Raw genomic sequence first — 13,602 nt, 5'->3', positions numbered from 1 at the left:
CATTATTAAATTTTAAGATGTTCATTGCATTACTATTTTATTTGAAAGGTTCTTTATAATACTAACCCTTTGTTAAAAGGAATGAGCTTTTCTGATGAAGTAGAAGTGATTTAAAGAAAAAAAACAAGCAACAAACAGTAATAAAGCTTTCAATGAAGGGATTCAGTGATTCTTTCAGAGAGCACTCGTATCTTAGACAACTGATCTTCCTCTTGGCCTAAGTTCAGACTTCACAGTCTTTCTGAATACAGAACAGCAAAGTGACCAGCATCACACATTGTATATGTTTCATTTGTTAAGGCTTGTACGAGCTCTGCATTTGACATCCAAAGGTGAGTGAATGAGAAAATGAGATTAATTCAAGGAGGTTACTTGGTATTGCATTCTACATAGCTAACTGAAAATAGGTGTCATTCGATGAACATGGGTTTGGGTGAACTCCGGGAGCTGGTGATAGACAGGGGGGCCTGGCATGCTGCAGTTCATGGGGTCGCAAAGAGTCGGACACGACTGAGTGAATGAACTAAACTGATCTGTACTTTACACCCCATCATTCTCTACCCAGAATTCTCCAAAAATAGCAAATGGACTTGATCACCTTGTAAATCTCTTGCAAGGATGTTCAAAACAATATTCCACAGAAAAATGTTTTTTGATGGCTGAAGACAAAATAAAACATAAATAAACCCATACAGGGGTTCCCTTACCATTCCTAATAAGGAAAGTATAACACTGAAAATTATTCAGTTAAGAACTTCTCTACTCTAGAGCTTCAATAGGTGACTTAAAACTCATGAAATAGAACTCATGCTGAAGGACAACATTAAATATAAAATTTAAAGAATCTAAATATTGCTTATGTAAACTACATATACTTAACTAAAGAATTAAAAATAAATCCATTTCTGACTTTTCATTGCTGCTTCTATATTGAAGAACTAGGATAGTTTATTCTTTGGTGAGATAAGTTATTCTGATGGTCCTTTGTCCTTGTAATTCGCAAAAATGGGATCAAAAACCTGGTTCAGGATGCTCAAAGATTATTGATAAGGCACATTTTGCAATTAAAAAAAAACTTGGTTGAAATGATTCATTTGTGTAGTTTATTTGCTAATAGTCAAATTAGTAATTTTCAATCTGAATTGTAAATAAAGTATTAACAAAATAACAAAACAAATAATTTTTCCTTAAGGAGACAGAAATAATAAAAATGGTTGGTTATAATATTTACTATAAACATGTCCAATTGCATTATTTTCTTGCTATCTATATTCTTACAGTTTACTATGTTCCTGCACTTTTGTCTAAATCCTTAAAGATCTGTCCTCTAAAATCCATTCTCTAATGCTAATTTTGCAAGAAAACTGCCTTTTACATTATTAATCTCATTAGTGCAATTTTCCTATAAATAAGTACAAAACATTTGGAGGATGCATCTATAATAAGTGCTTGGTTACTATAGTAGCAAATGTCAGAGTAATTACTAAAAAAAAATGTCTAAAACTTTTGACACTTTGAAAAATCTAGTATACCATTAATCATAGTTTCCTACATACTCTGGCAAGAAAAGTCACCACAAGTGAAAATTAAGATACCATTATGGAGATTATGAGGCAATTTTATTATGAATTCCTGATATATTCCACCCTTGCCTGTTCTTAACCTAAATGTAATTTAGCACTGCAAACCATCTGTGAAATGAAATTTACTTTAAAAGGCATAAATGTTACTAGTGTAAAAAGAAAAAAAACGTGTACCTCCCAAAGAAGTCAAAGGCACTCATTAAGTTACTTGAATAAAAATGGAACTTGGCCAAGTTACCATGTGTTCCTTGAAACTTCATGAGATCTCATGGCTTGACTGAAGACCTGAAAGATCTTTTGAGCCACTTAAACGTGGCTCCCAACCCAATTAATTTCTCTGGAAGAAACCTTTAATTATTTCCACCTAACCCCTTTTCAAATGGACCCACTCAGTTGGCTCAGGTTTTACTGGGTACTCAATCAGTTAAAACAATCCAAGGCAAAGTGTTAATGTTGTTTGCCTATTGTAAAATTAACATACACAGAATGTAAGATTTGAACTGATACTGAAGAACTCAGTAACATAGCTGTCTAAATTAAAAACCTACTGATGGATCAAAATACACTTTATTTTAATTATACTAGCACAGCAAGGCCCAGAAAGGCCATGAGGTTGCACGCAGAATGCTCAGCACTAGCAGAAGAGCCACCGTGGGGGGTGGGTGCCCGCTAGCACACGAGCCCCTGCCGCATCTGTATGATCTGCAGTAAGGCGGCCTGCACGTCCTCATCCATGTGACCCTGGGGAGAAAGGGGAGAGGGGAGAAGTATTTTATGTTATCTCCGTTCACACACAGATTCTTAAGACACGGGGCTTTGTAACAGGACTTTATTGGTTGTGATTCACCAAATGCTAAATCCTCACCATCGTGGTGACATTCTCAACATTTTATTGGAAAGCAGAGTAGAGTTCTATCGTGGAAAGAAGGACAATCAACGTAAAAGTAGTGCACACCAGTGCCTCTAACTGTCTAGTATCAGAGAACAGATGGACAAACTTCCTTCTAGAAAAAGAAGTAAAAAGTAAAAAGACAAACTTCTCTTTTTACTAATGGCTCAGATGATAGAGGCAGCATAAGTTACAGATGAGCAAAGTAAACTATTACAAGGAAAAGTTTCTTTGGCTTCTGCCAAGTTTTTTTTTATCAGAAAAGTAATTAATGAAAATTCCTATATTTATATTTTTTACATAAATAGGATCATATATATTGTTTTGCAATTTGCCTTTCCACCTAATGTCACAGAAATCTTTTCCAGGTTATTGCTTATTTTTATTCATTTATTTATTGGACACACCACATGGCTTGTAGGATCCTAGTTCCCCAAGTAGGGATCAAACCTGGATCCATGGAAGTGAAAGCCAGAGTCTTAACCACTAGAATTTCCTGCCTTAATTATTTTAAATCATTGTATAATATCCCATTGTGTGTATGTATGATAATTTCTTTATTCATTCTCTCAAAAATAGACATTTATGGAGTTTCCAATCTTTCACGCAGGTTCCTAGAGAAGAAACTGCTGGGTCAAAAGAGCAGGCTCAACTTTTAAATTTTGCTAAGTACTACAAAATCTCCCTCTACAGAGATAATGACAAGCTACACTCCTACCAACAGGGTATAAGTGTCCATTTCCCACAATGTTCTGAACAGTGCTACAGATTATCCTTTTCTTTAATATTTGCCAATCCCAGCAGTGAAAAATGGCACCTCCTTCTTTATTTCCCCTTTTACTAGTTATGTTGAGGTCTTTCAACATGAATGTTATCCGCTTATATTTACAAAGAGACACTTTAAAGTTAAAATGATGGCAAGAGGTTGATTAAATGCAAGTCAATATGGTGGGCTTACAACACCCACCCTCCTTCCCTTTTCCTTTGCTTGAGTACTTGAATGCATTTCAGCATGACACTTCCTACTAATATAAAAAGTTTAGCTTCCAAAATCTGTTTCTATAACAGCGGGATGTTTAAATTCGAAACATTAGCCATAGTTGACTAAACTGAATTTCTTAGTTAACTTTATGATGCCAGAAGGCAAGACTATTTCATATGCCAATTGCTTTTGTTATGTTTCATTAGGAGTCAGTAGAAAATAATTTCGAATCTCAGAAGCATACATGATAAAAAGTTGATAGGCTTGTTAGCTTTGCTGTCTTTCAATATGCTGCTCCCCGCCTTGGCCAGTATCAGAGCCAAGCAAGTTCACCCTCACTCACACAGAGCTTCTATACTTTTCTACTATTTTCCCTCCAAAGAACTCCCCATCCTGCTGCCCGTCAACAGTCTTCTCTAATAATTACAATAATAACAACTTTCAAACCCCAGCTTATCTTCTATCTACTCAAAAGAAAGCAGCCAAAGAGACTACCATATTATTCATCCTTTTTCATTGGTTTCCCCTTTATCTCCTACAGAAAAGGCAGGCCTTTTTAAGAAATTGATACTGTAAAAATCTCTTCCTTTTTATTTTACCTAGTTCTTTTTCTAAAAATGATCTTTTTTTTTTTTTTTTTCAGTGTGGACACTTCAAATCCTAAACAATTTCTATTACATCTCACCTGCTTATTGCTATTCTAACATTGTCTCAACTGTCTTCCCAAAAAATCTATCCTGAGAATTTTGGAGATGCTGATCATGTTTCTACAGAGTATTAAGTATAAAACACTTCATATGTTAAACATATTTCTTAGTGTGATTTTTTAAATAGTTTTCTCATTACACCCCTCAAGAAAGCAATCTGTGGTCTTACGCTTCACTGAGATTAAGGCTCAATAAATAAATACTGCTGATATTCTAACAGAACCTCTGTTTTCTTATATTATTACGACTCTGTGCACACTTGTCACTTTTTTGGTATTCTCTACATTTCAAAGAAACACTTCTGAGCTACCAAGAAACAGCGAAGTTCTTCCTGCTCTCCTCTTTCAGCAACAGCCATGTGTGGATGTCAAGGCATTATCTCCAGCTAGCGATACCGTAATGTGTGCCGCCATCACATGTTGCCAAACTGTCTACAAAATGAGTGACAAGCAGATGGAGACAACACTAAATTTAAGATGCTGTGTTGCCACACAGCTTTGTAAATTTCTCTGGAAGACATGCAACCCATGATTAAAAGAAACAATTATTTTAAAATAAGCATATGGGGGTACAACTACGTTAAACATCAATGACTTTCACATAAATTTACTGGAAAATAAAGAATTATTTTCTCTAAAATGATATCCTATCCAAAGGAGGAGTTCTACTTTACCTGCGCAGCACTAAGAAGGTGTGTCCGATAAATTGCAATTACTTCTTGGTGCTGTCTGTCGGCATCCTACAAGTGGGAAAGATGGGGAGGTCAGACTATCAGCATTCAGTTTTCAAACACATGGAGGCCTGTAACAATGCTGCCCTCAGGCCTGATGCTTCTAAACAGTAGTATTATTAAAGCGCTCCTGCTATATTGCAATAACAAACCACCTTGGACCCACCAGATGCAAAATTCCATAGCAAAACAATAGTATAAACTTTTCTAAAGAAAGTATGGGAACATTCACAGTGAAAGCAATGCCGCTCATCCTAGGTAATATGAAATTATTGCCTTAGATCACATCTAATGCCATGAAATTATCCAGACACTTATCAACGTATGCTTTAGATTACTGCAAAAACTTCCCATCTCATCACCTGTCTCTGGACTTTATTCCCTTTCATGCTACTGAGACTCAGGTAACTCTGTCTCACATCACTTTTCACTCAAAAATCTTGGGTGACACCTCATTATCTGATATCTAATATCTCATATCTGTAAGAGGGAACTGGAACTCATCAGCTTGATTCTCAACAGCCTCCACAACTGGGCCTCAATCACAGCTCCCAGGACCAGCCAGCCCAGCACCCTTTTACTACCCTGAGGCACGCACGCCACTTGATTTCACTTCCAGGCCTTGCTTCACACCTCCTCTGCCTGCGGGAGGCTCTGTCTTCCTTTCACCTACCAAAACACCATCCATATGCAAGTTCAGCCCAGGTACTCCCTCCCTCTTTCAAACTGGCTCCTACCACATCAGTAAGCTTTCCTTCCTGGCAATTCATATCACTTAGATCCCAGGACCATATACTCAATTCTATATTTGATATTTTTGTCCCACTATTTTACTTTTTATGGATATGTATTTTGCCTAACTACCCAGAACCCTTGGGGACAGGGACTGTATACTCTCTTTATCCCTGACAGTGCTTAGCACAGTGTCATGAACATAATAAACAATAAACAAATATTTCCAAATACTGAAAAATCCACCACATCCTTTTGGTAAGATCCAAATTAGCAATATGTCATCATTAATCTGTAGGCCAAGAGTGTTATAAAATGAACACTTTAAAAAATAACTTTCTTCTATTCAAAAACAACTCACAACAAATTCCTATAGATTAGAAAAACAGCACCCAACAATTTACATTTGATTGGGCTAAATTTTACTTAGCCTCACAGCTCATTCAACTAAAAAAAGGAAACAAGCAAGCAATCAGTTCATATTATCCTATTCTAAGGATGAGGAAGCCAAGGATTAAGGGAAATGTATCATGTCACTCTCTTTTAAGTGGCAGGGCTTAGAACTGAGCTCCCAACTTCACCTTCTTAATCCAGATGTTTTCTTTTAATATATAAAGGAGATACATATCCACAAAGGTATTTATGAATGTATACATATATATACACACACACACATATTGCCTTTTAATATATATAAGGATATAATGTATAAAAACCATAGGAATGCCTACCTTTATTCATAAGGATAAAAGATTATTTAAAAAAGCGTGCTCTGTTGTGTCTAACTTTTGTGATTCCATGAACTGTAGCCCGCCAGGCACCTCTGTCCATGGCATTTTCCAGGCAAGAATACTAGAGTAGGTTGCCATTTCCTACTCCAGGGGATCTCCCTGACCCAGGGATGAAACCACGGTCTTCTGCATCTCCCGCATTGGCAGGCAGGTTCTTTACCATTGTGCCACCTGGGAAGCTTGCTTTAAAGTGAAAGTGAAAGTCACTCAGTCGTGTCCGACTCTTTGTGACCCCATGGACTATACCATCCATGCAATTCTCCAGGTCAGAATACTGGAGTGGGTAGCCTTTCCCTTCTCCAGGAAATCTTCCTACCCCAAGGATCAAATCCAGGTCTCCCACATTGCAGGCAGATTCTTTACCAGCTGAGCCACAAGGAAAGCCCAAGAATACTGGAGTGGGCACGCCTATCCCTTCTCCAGGGGATCTTCCTGACCCAAGAATCGAACAGGGGTCTCCTGCATTGCAGGCAGATTCTTTACCAATTGAGCTATCAGGAAAGAAGTGGACCAAAATTTTAGAGTCTGCAACAGTTGGAAAGCTATCAGATTTGGAGTAAGTCCCAGGATTAAATCCTAGCTGTATGATCCCAGGCATATTTTCGTCTTTGTTTCCTTAAGAATTAAATGGGGGGCTAAATAAAACCTTGTAGGACTGTGAAGAAGATCAACTTTAAAGATCAAGCACATAAAATGCTTAGTATAGTGCCTGGTACATAATAAGCACACAAAAATGATATCATATCATAGTATAAATAATTTCTAGCAAAAATGATTACATTCTTGGATCTGAACACAGCCACAAATTAATCTGATTTCTAAATAAGATTTTACAAACAAGCAAAGGTGACCCTGCACATATCAGCATGAAGCCCTGCAGGTCCCAGGTACTCACCGCCAGCTGCTGCTGCAGGGACCGGACCTGCTGCTGCAGGCCGTCAATCAGCTGACTCTGCCTCTTGCTGGGACTCCCACTCCCATAGGTGAGCTGGGAAAGGCCATTGAGGGCCTGTTTTAATCTCTCCACATCACTGAGCAGTTCAGTTATCTTACGAAAAAAGAAAAAGGGTTGTGGGAGAAACACGCATTAGTCACATATTCACCTGTAAGGAACATCTTTACACAGAGCTCATTCTCTGAGACACAAAATTCACCTTTATATACCAGAAAATTGAGGAAGGAATACTGCCAAGACTGTTTCAACAGTATGTGCAGTATATGATTTTCTCCCAGTACAGGGAGAATCTTTCATAGTTAAGGAAATCAAGTAAAATCCTAATATATGTTTGGTATGTGGGTGTGCGTGCTAAGTCACTTCAGTCGTGTCCGACCCTATGAACAGTATCCCACCAGGCTCCTCTGTCCATGGGATTCTCCAAGAATACTGCAGTGGGTTGCCAAGCCCTCCTCCAGGGGATCTTACCGATCCAGGGATCGAACCTGTGTCTCTTATGTCTCCTGCATTGGCAGGCAAGTTCTTTACCACTAGTGCCACCTGGGAAGCTCCCTGGTATGTAGTATGTGCTTACTAAGTGGCAACAACTGTAAGTGGGAAATTAATAACTTGTTATCATAATTTCATATTATATCCATAACTGATTTCCAAACAAGGTGTGAGCACTAAAGTTCTAGGTCATGTGAGCAGACATGCCAGAAGGTCAGTACTTGCACCACTCCACTGGGCTGAAGCTGGGCTGTGTCACTGCATTCCCAGCACTAAACATAGCCCCTGGCAGGTAGAAGGCATTTAATAATTATTTGAATGGGTAAAATAAAACTGCATTCAATCTCCCTGATTTCTCATCTTCCTAATACATACTTGTATTCAACTACCAGTTTTGAAAATGTTATTGAGCACCTGTTCTGTAAATTGTACAATGAGAATGAACAGTAAGAAGGAAAGATAAGTTATGACTCTGCTCTTAAAAACTGGCTGGGAAGACCACCCATATCATTCTGACATGGTAATATATATGCTGTGAAAGTGAAGTAGTTCAGTCATGTCCAACTTTTTGCAACCCCGTGGACTGTAGCCTACTAGGCTCCTCCCTCCATGGGATTCTCCAGGCAAGAATACTGGAGTGGGTTGCCATTTCCTTCTCCAGGGGATCTTTCTGACCCAGGGATTGAACCTGGGTCTCCCGCATTGCAGGCAGATGCTTTAACCTCTGAGTCACCAGGGAAGGCCTGTAAATGGATGTCAAAACACAACATACATTTTGGAAGAGGAACTGTTTACTGTAGGCTAGATCGGCCAGTGAAGGCTTTAGGAAGGAGAGTTAAGTGAAGATGTGGGCATTAAGAAATGTAGAGAATTTGAGCAGGTAGAAAGGAGGGGCAAAGACATTCTGTCTAAAGGAAGATAAAATGTACAGTGAGTTGGAGGGCTCAATTTACTGGTATGAGTGAGTTTCAAGATTCTGGGAGTCTTCAAATTCTGGGAGGCTCTGCAGTGTCTTCTGCTTCTTGCAGCCCAGAAACACAGTTTAATATTTTTCCTTTCCCATTCTTTAAGTGCCCTAAAAACCCCTAGGTTTTGATTATTCATTTTTGAGGCAAGCGAATCTTGAGTCTCCCTATCTTTCCACAGTTCTTGCCTGAACCAGATGAGAAAACAAAAGGAAAACTGCTTTTGATTTCTGTTTGTGTAACTTTACCTTTTTCTCAACTCTGTTTTGTTTTTGTTTTCGGCATATTCACAGTCACACTAAAAAGGAGGCATTTAATGATCACTTTGTCGATGCTTTGGTAAACCTGTCTTGTGGAGTGCTACAGTAAACAGTCCTATCGTATGTACCCTGGCAGTTCTGCCCTGGGGTTGCCAACACCAAGCCATGCTTCCCTAAAGTGTTATCATTACCTTATTATCTTTTGCTTCGATTTGTTTGGCAGATTCCTGTATCCTTCTCTGTAGCTCTGTGATGGTTGTTAAGGATTTGTCACATCGTTCCTGCTGATCTTTGATTTCTTGCTCAATGCTGAAATGGAGCAATTCCTTCTCATCTTTAGCAGACAGTTCCTTCTTTTTGGCATGCAAAACCTCCTCACATACTTCCTCATACTTCCTATTCAGATTGGCCAATTTTTCGTTTAAGTTGGAAATCTGTGTCTCCAAATCGCTTTTCGTTGCTTTATATTTCGACAAATCAACCACCTCCCTAGTCTCTAATTTTTTTAGCGCTTGTTTAGTATTCTGAATCTCAGACTGGAGTTTGGAGACCTCTTCGGTTTTGTTTTGGCTTTCTTCTTCCTTTTCTCTCAAGCTAGCTTTTATGATTCCAACTTCTTTCTCAAATGCTTCCTTAACCTGCAAATGCTCAGCCAGGGGCACAGAGGAGTTCTTCTGATTCTCCAGCACCTGCCGCAGTTGGGTCACTGTCTGCTGCTCTTTCTCGTAACATCTCTGCTTAGTCTTCAGTTCCTCCCTGAGTGTCTCGATTGTACCACTAAGAGATTTTTTCAGGGACTCAACCTGTTCCAGCGGAACATGCTGCTTCTGCAAAAGAGTTTGTGCTGCAAGGATCTCAGAAGTCTGCTTGGCATTTTCCTCCACAAGCTTCTCTTTCTCCTTCTTTGCCTCTGTGTATTTCTGCAACAGGTCTTTTAACTGTCTGTTCAGCTCTTCTGTTTTTCTGCTTAATGCTCTTTCTGTTTCATGAGAATTCTCAACGAGAACACTCTTATCCTTTAGATCCTTCTGAAGAGTGAGGATCTCCTTCTTTAACTTGTCATTCTCTTGCTTGCACTTCTTGGCCTCTTCTTCGCTGGTATGATACTTCTGTGTCTGCTGGGATAATTGTTCTTTAAGTTCTTTTTCAGTGGCTTTAAATTTTCTCTCACATTCTTCCAAGCTGATGATCGGAGCATATTTTAGCTTGATGCATTCCTGTATCGTGTCGAGTTCTCTTTTCTGGGCTGCGATCTCAGCATGCAGGGTTACAATCTCCTCCTGGCCTTTTTTGTAGTTAGCCAGTATTTCAGCGCTGTTGTCCTGGACCTTCTTCATGCTCTTCCTTATGCCACTCACCTTTTCTTCATGCTCTCTTAGGCTGATGTACTCAGCTTTTACTTGGTTCTGAGTATTCTCCAGATTTCTTTTTAATATTTCATTCTCATCTTTTATTTTCACAAATTCTTGATTTATATCTTCACACTTCTTCTTCACATCTACTAATTCTCTATTGGTTTTATCCAATGTGCTACTCAAGGCAGTTTTGATCTCTTCATGGGTTTTCACTGGCACATACTGATGACTCATGGTCTTTTTCAAATCATTGTTTTCAGACATGAGTGAATATATTTTCTCTTGGTCTTCACCACATTTTTTATTCAGTTCAGACAGCTGCTTCTTAAGTTCAGTGATATTGGATTTCAGAGCCATCATCTCTTTTTCGTGTCTCTCAGGAGGTATGAACACAGTTTCCAGGCGGCTGACATTCTTACTTAAACTGGCATTTTCCATAAGCAACTTCTCCATTTCCAACTTCTTTTCTGTATATTTGTGTGTCACATCTGAAAGCTTTTTATTCAAATCATCAACAATTACATCATGTGACTTTTTCATTTCTTCACTTACTTTTAAAGGGACATAATGATTTTTCATTTCAGTTGTTAAGTTATGTACTTGTTGCGTAAGGAGCTTATTATCCAGGCAGACCTTTTCGATTTCCTTTTGTAACGTCTGATTTTTTGATGTTAACTCAGTGATCCTCTTCCCAAGTTCTCCTGACTTTTGCTCTAATCTGCTCTTGAGCTGCTCATGTTCCTCTGGTTTGACGTGCTGAGCCAGTTTGGCCTTCAAATTCTCAAGTTCTCTCTTTAATGGTCTAACTTCATTAAGTGATCTTTCATACTCTCTTTCCACATCTATTAATTTTTTTGCCTTCTCGTTTACTTCATTTGATAACAAGCTCTTCATGTTTTCAAATTTCTCTGCTGGAACAGAAAGGGCCAGCTTGGCTGACAAGTCCTTTAACTGGCCTTCCATCTCAGTGAGCTTCCTTCCTCTCTTCTCTCGCTCCAGTTCACACATGCTCAACTCCTTCTGCAGTCGCTTATTCTCTTCCATCAGCTTGCCCTCATCTCTCTTAAACTCTTCAACTAACATTTCATTTTGTTTGATTTGGTTTCTCAACTTCCCCACTTCTGCAGACGCACCTTCATATTTCACTTTCATGTCTTTCAACTGCTCCTTCAGTTCCTCCATCAGTCTGTGGTTCCCAGTAGCTGCATCACTTGTCAGGTGCTCTTTCAAGGCAAGAAAATGTGTCTGCATTTGTTTCACTTTACCTTCCGACTCATACATTCTCTTCTGCACGTCTTTCAAGGCATCTTCCAGCTGCTTTACCTGCTCGTCTGAGTCCTCTTTCACCCTCTCACACTCCAGCGCTAAGGCTCTGCACTCCGCCACCTTATGAGCCAGTTCATTTTGGAGTTTGAGTCTGTCCTGTTTTGCTGAATCACAGAAAGTTCTCATCGCTTCTAATTCTTTCTTTAAAATTTCGTTTTCCGAATATGAGGCTTGGTTAGGTAAGGCTAGCTCCAGTGGTCTTAACATAGATCGGCTTTGCATATGGACTGGCATGCCTGTGGAAGTACACTGCAAAAATAATAGTAACACAATAAAATATCAATCCCAAAAGCCTAAAGAAGACACTTATTTACCAAACTTATAAAGTTGCCACATCATCAGTAGCCAAAGGGTTTCCAGACTAGTATATTAGAAAAACATAGTAGTACTGATTTTTGAGGTAAGAAAAACAGTTCTAGGCATGATTTCCTTGATGCAGTGACATTTGGAAAGCCTGTTCACTTTACGTGTATTTCTGGCAGACCAAAGAAGGAAACAGTTGTGGCCTCTGGGGACTTTTTTCTCTTTCTCTTTTTATAATATCTACCGATGAATGTCAACTGATCAAAATCCATTTACTATTTCTATGTCTTATGGCACATAATCTGCTTAGAACTTCAAATTCTGAAGAAAGTCATCAGAACCCTTGAGTAAAAACAAGGGTTTTGCAATTTTAAATCTGCAAATAATTTTATAGAATGATATATTATTATCTAATAACATATATTGACCTCTGAGTTCCCTCAATGCTAACATCAGTGTAATGTTTAAATTATAAAAATAATACCAAAATAAACCTAGCTATTATAAGAATCAAGAGAATGATATTAATCAATTCACAAAATATAAACATGTTTTCTTCTTTCAAACAGAATGATAAATTAGAATTTACCATACACTCTTACTACAAAATTGAATCAACATCTTGTTTCTTCTATTAAATGCTGACAAAAAGAAGTATAATTTAAGTTCTCACTGAAATATATCATAAGTACCAGAACACAGAACATATAATCATGAAATATTAAATTTAACTATTTCTATTTTTCCCTATCCACCCTATTACAGTAAGGGCTCTTTTAAAATACTGATAAAAGCCATGTGCTATGAGTATGTCCTACTATTTTAATAGGCAGGTTTTACTGTTGTTCACTTCAATTAACACTGCCTTCCCATTGATGAAGAAGAAAACCATGCTGTGCCTAGTCGCTCAGTCGTGTCTGATTCTTTGCAATTTTATGGACGATGGCCTGCCAGGCTCTTCTGTCTATGAGATTCTCCGGGCAAAAAATACTAGAGTGGGTTGCCATTTCCTCCTCTGGGGGATCTTCCCAACCCAGGGATCAAAAACATGTCTCCTGCATTGGCAGGTGGATTCTTTACTACTGAGCCACCTGGGAAACCCAAAGAAGAAAATTAACAACATGGAATAATTTCTCAGCCTCAGTCTGCTTTCAACTTACCAATTATCTTTGGACTAAGACTACTATAATTCACCAACAAATTACTTACACAGCTTCACAATTCTCATACTTATTTTACTACAATCAAATATTTATCTTATCTTCTTAAATATTATTCAGTTAATTGACATCCATTCTCTCAACTTAGAATCTTAGAAGTTTCCAACTTAGAGGGACCCTAGACATCATATAGGCTAATTCACTCTGCCCACGGATGATGAAGGTATATATATAAAACCTTTAAAAGTCCAAATATTTATCAGTTCTGCAGTTCATAGAGGGTACTAGGAAGGCAAACCTTGTATCCACTGGAAACTAAAAGTGAAGAGCAGCTAAGCAATAGAATCAGACAACACTCCCTCTTGGAAGCTTTAT

At 38.3% G+C, this 13,602-nt stretch overlaps 1 protein-coding gene across 2 annotated transcripts in view; it reads right to left on the bottom strand.

Annotated features, from left to right (window-relative positions):
• Positions 1 to 2,131: 2,131 nt before the first annotated feature.
• UACA (uveal autoantigen with coiled-coil domains and ankyrin repeats) overlaps positions 2,132 to 13,602 on the bottom strand; it is an 83,965-nt gene continuing 72,494 nt past the window's right edge. For both annotated transcript variants that reach the window (XM_043919749.1, XM_043919750.1), the window contains exons 16-19: positions 9,275 to 12,013; positions 7,310 to 7,462; positions 4,835 to 4,900; positions 2,132 to 2,324 (exon numbers count right to left, since the gene is read on the bottom strand). In XM_043919749.1, coding sequence (XP_043775684.1) covers positions 2,253 to 2,324; positions 4,835 to 4,900; positions 7,310 to 7,462; positions 9,275 to 12,013 — 3,030 coding nt within the window. In that variant the 3' untranslated portion in view covers positions 2,132 to 2,252. The remainder of the gene's footprint in view (positions 2,325 to 4,834; positions 4,901 to 7,309; positions 7,463 to 9,274; positions 12,014 to 13,602) is intronic.

Source organism: Cervus elaphus, chromosome 12 (genome assembly GCF_910594005.1).
Source record: "Cervus elaphus chromosome 12, mCerEla1.1, whole genome shotgun sequence".
NCBI classification, from domain to species: domain Eukaryota; kingdom Metazoa; phylum Chordata; class Mammalia; order Artiodactyla; family Cervidae; genus Cervus; species Cervus elaphus.
The sequence above is the reverse complement of the archived record's forward strand: the minus strand, read 5'-3'. Positions and strand labels throughout refer to the sequence as shown.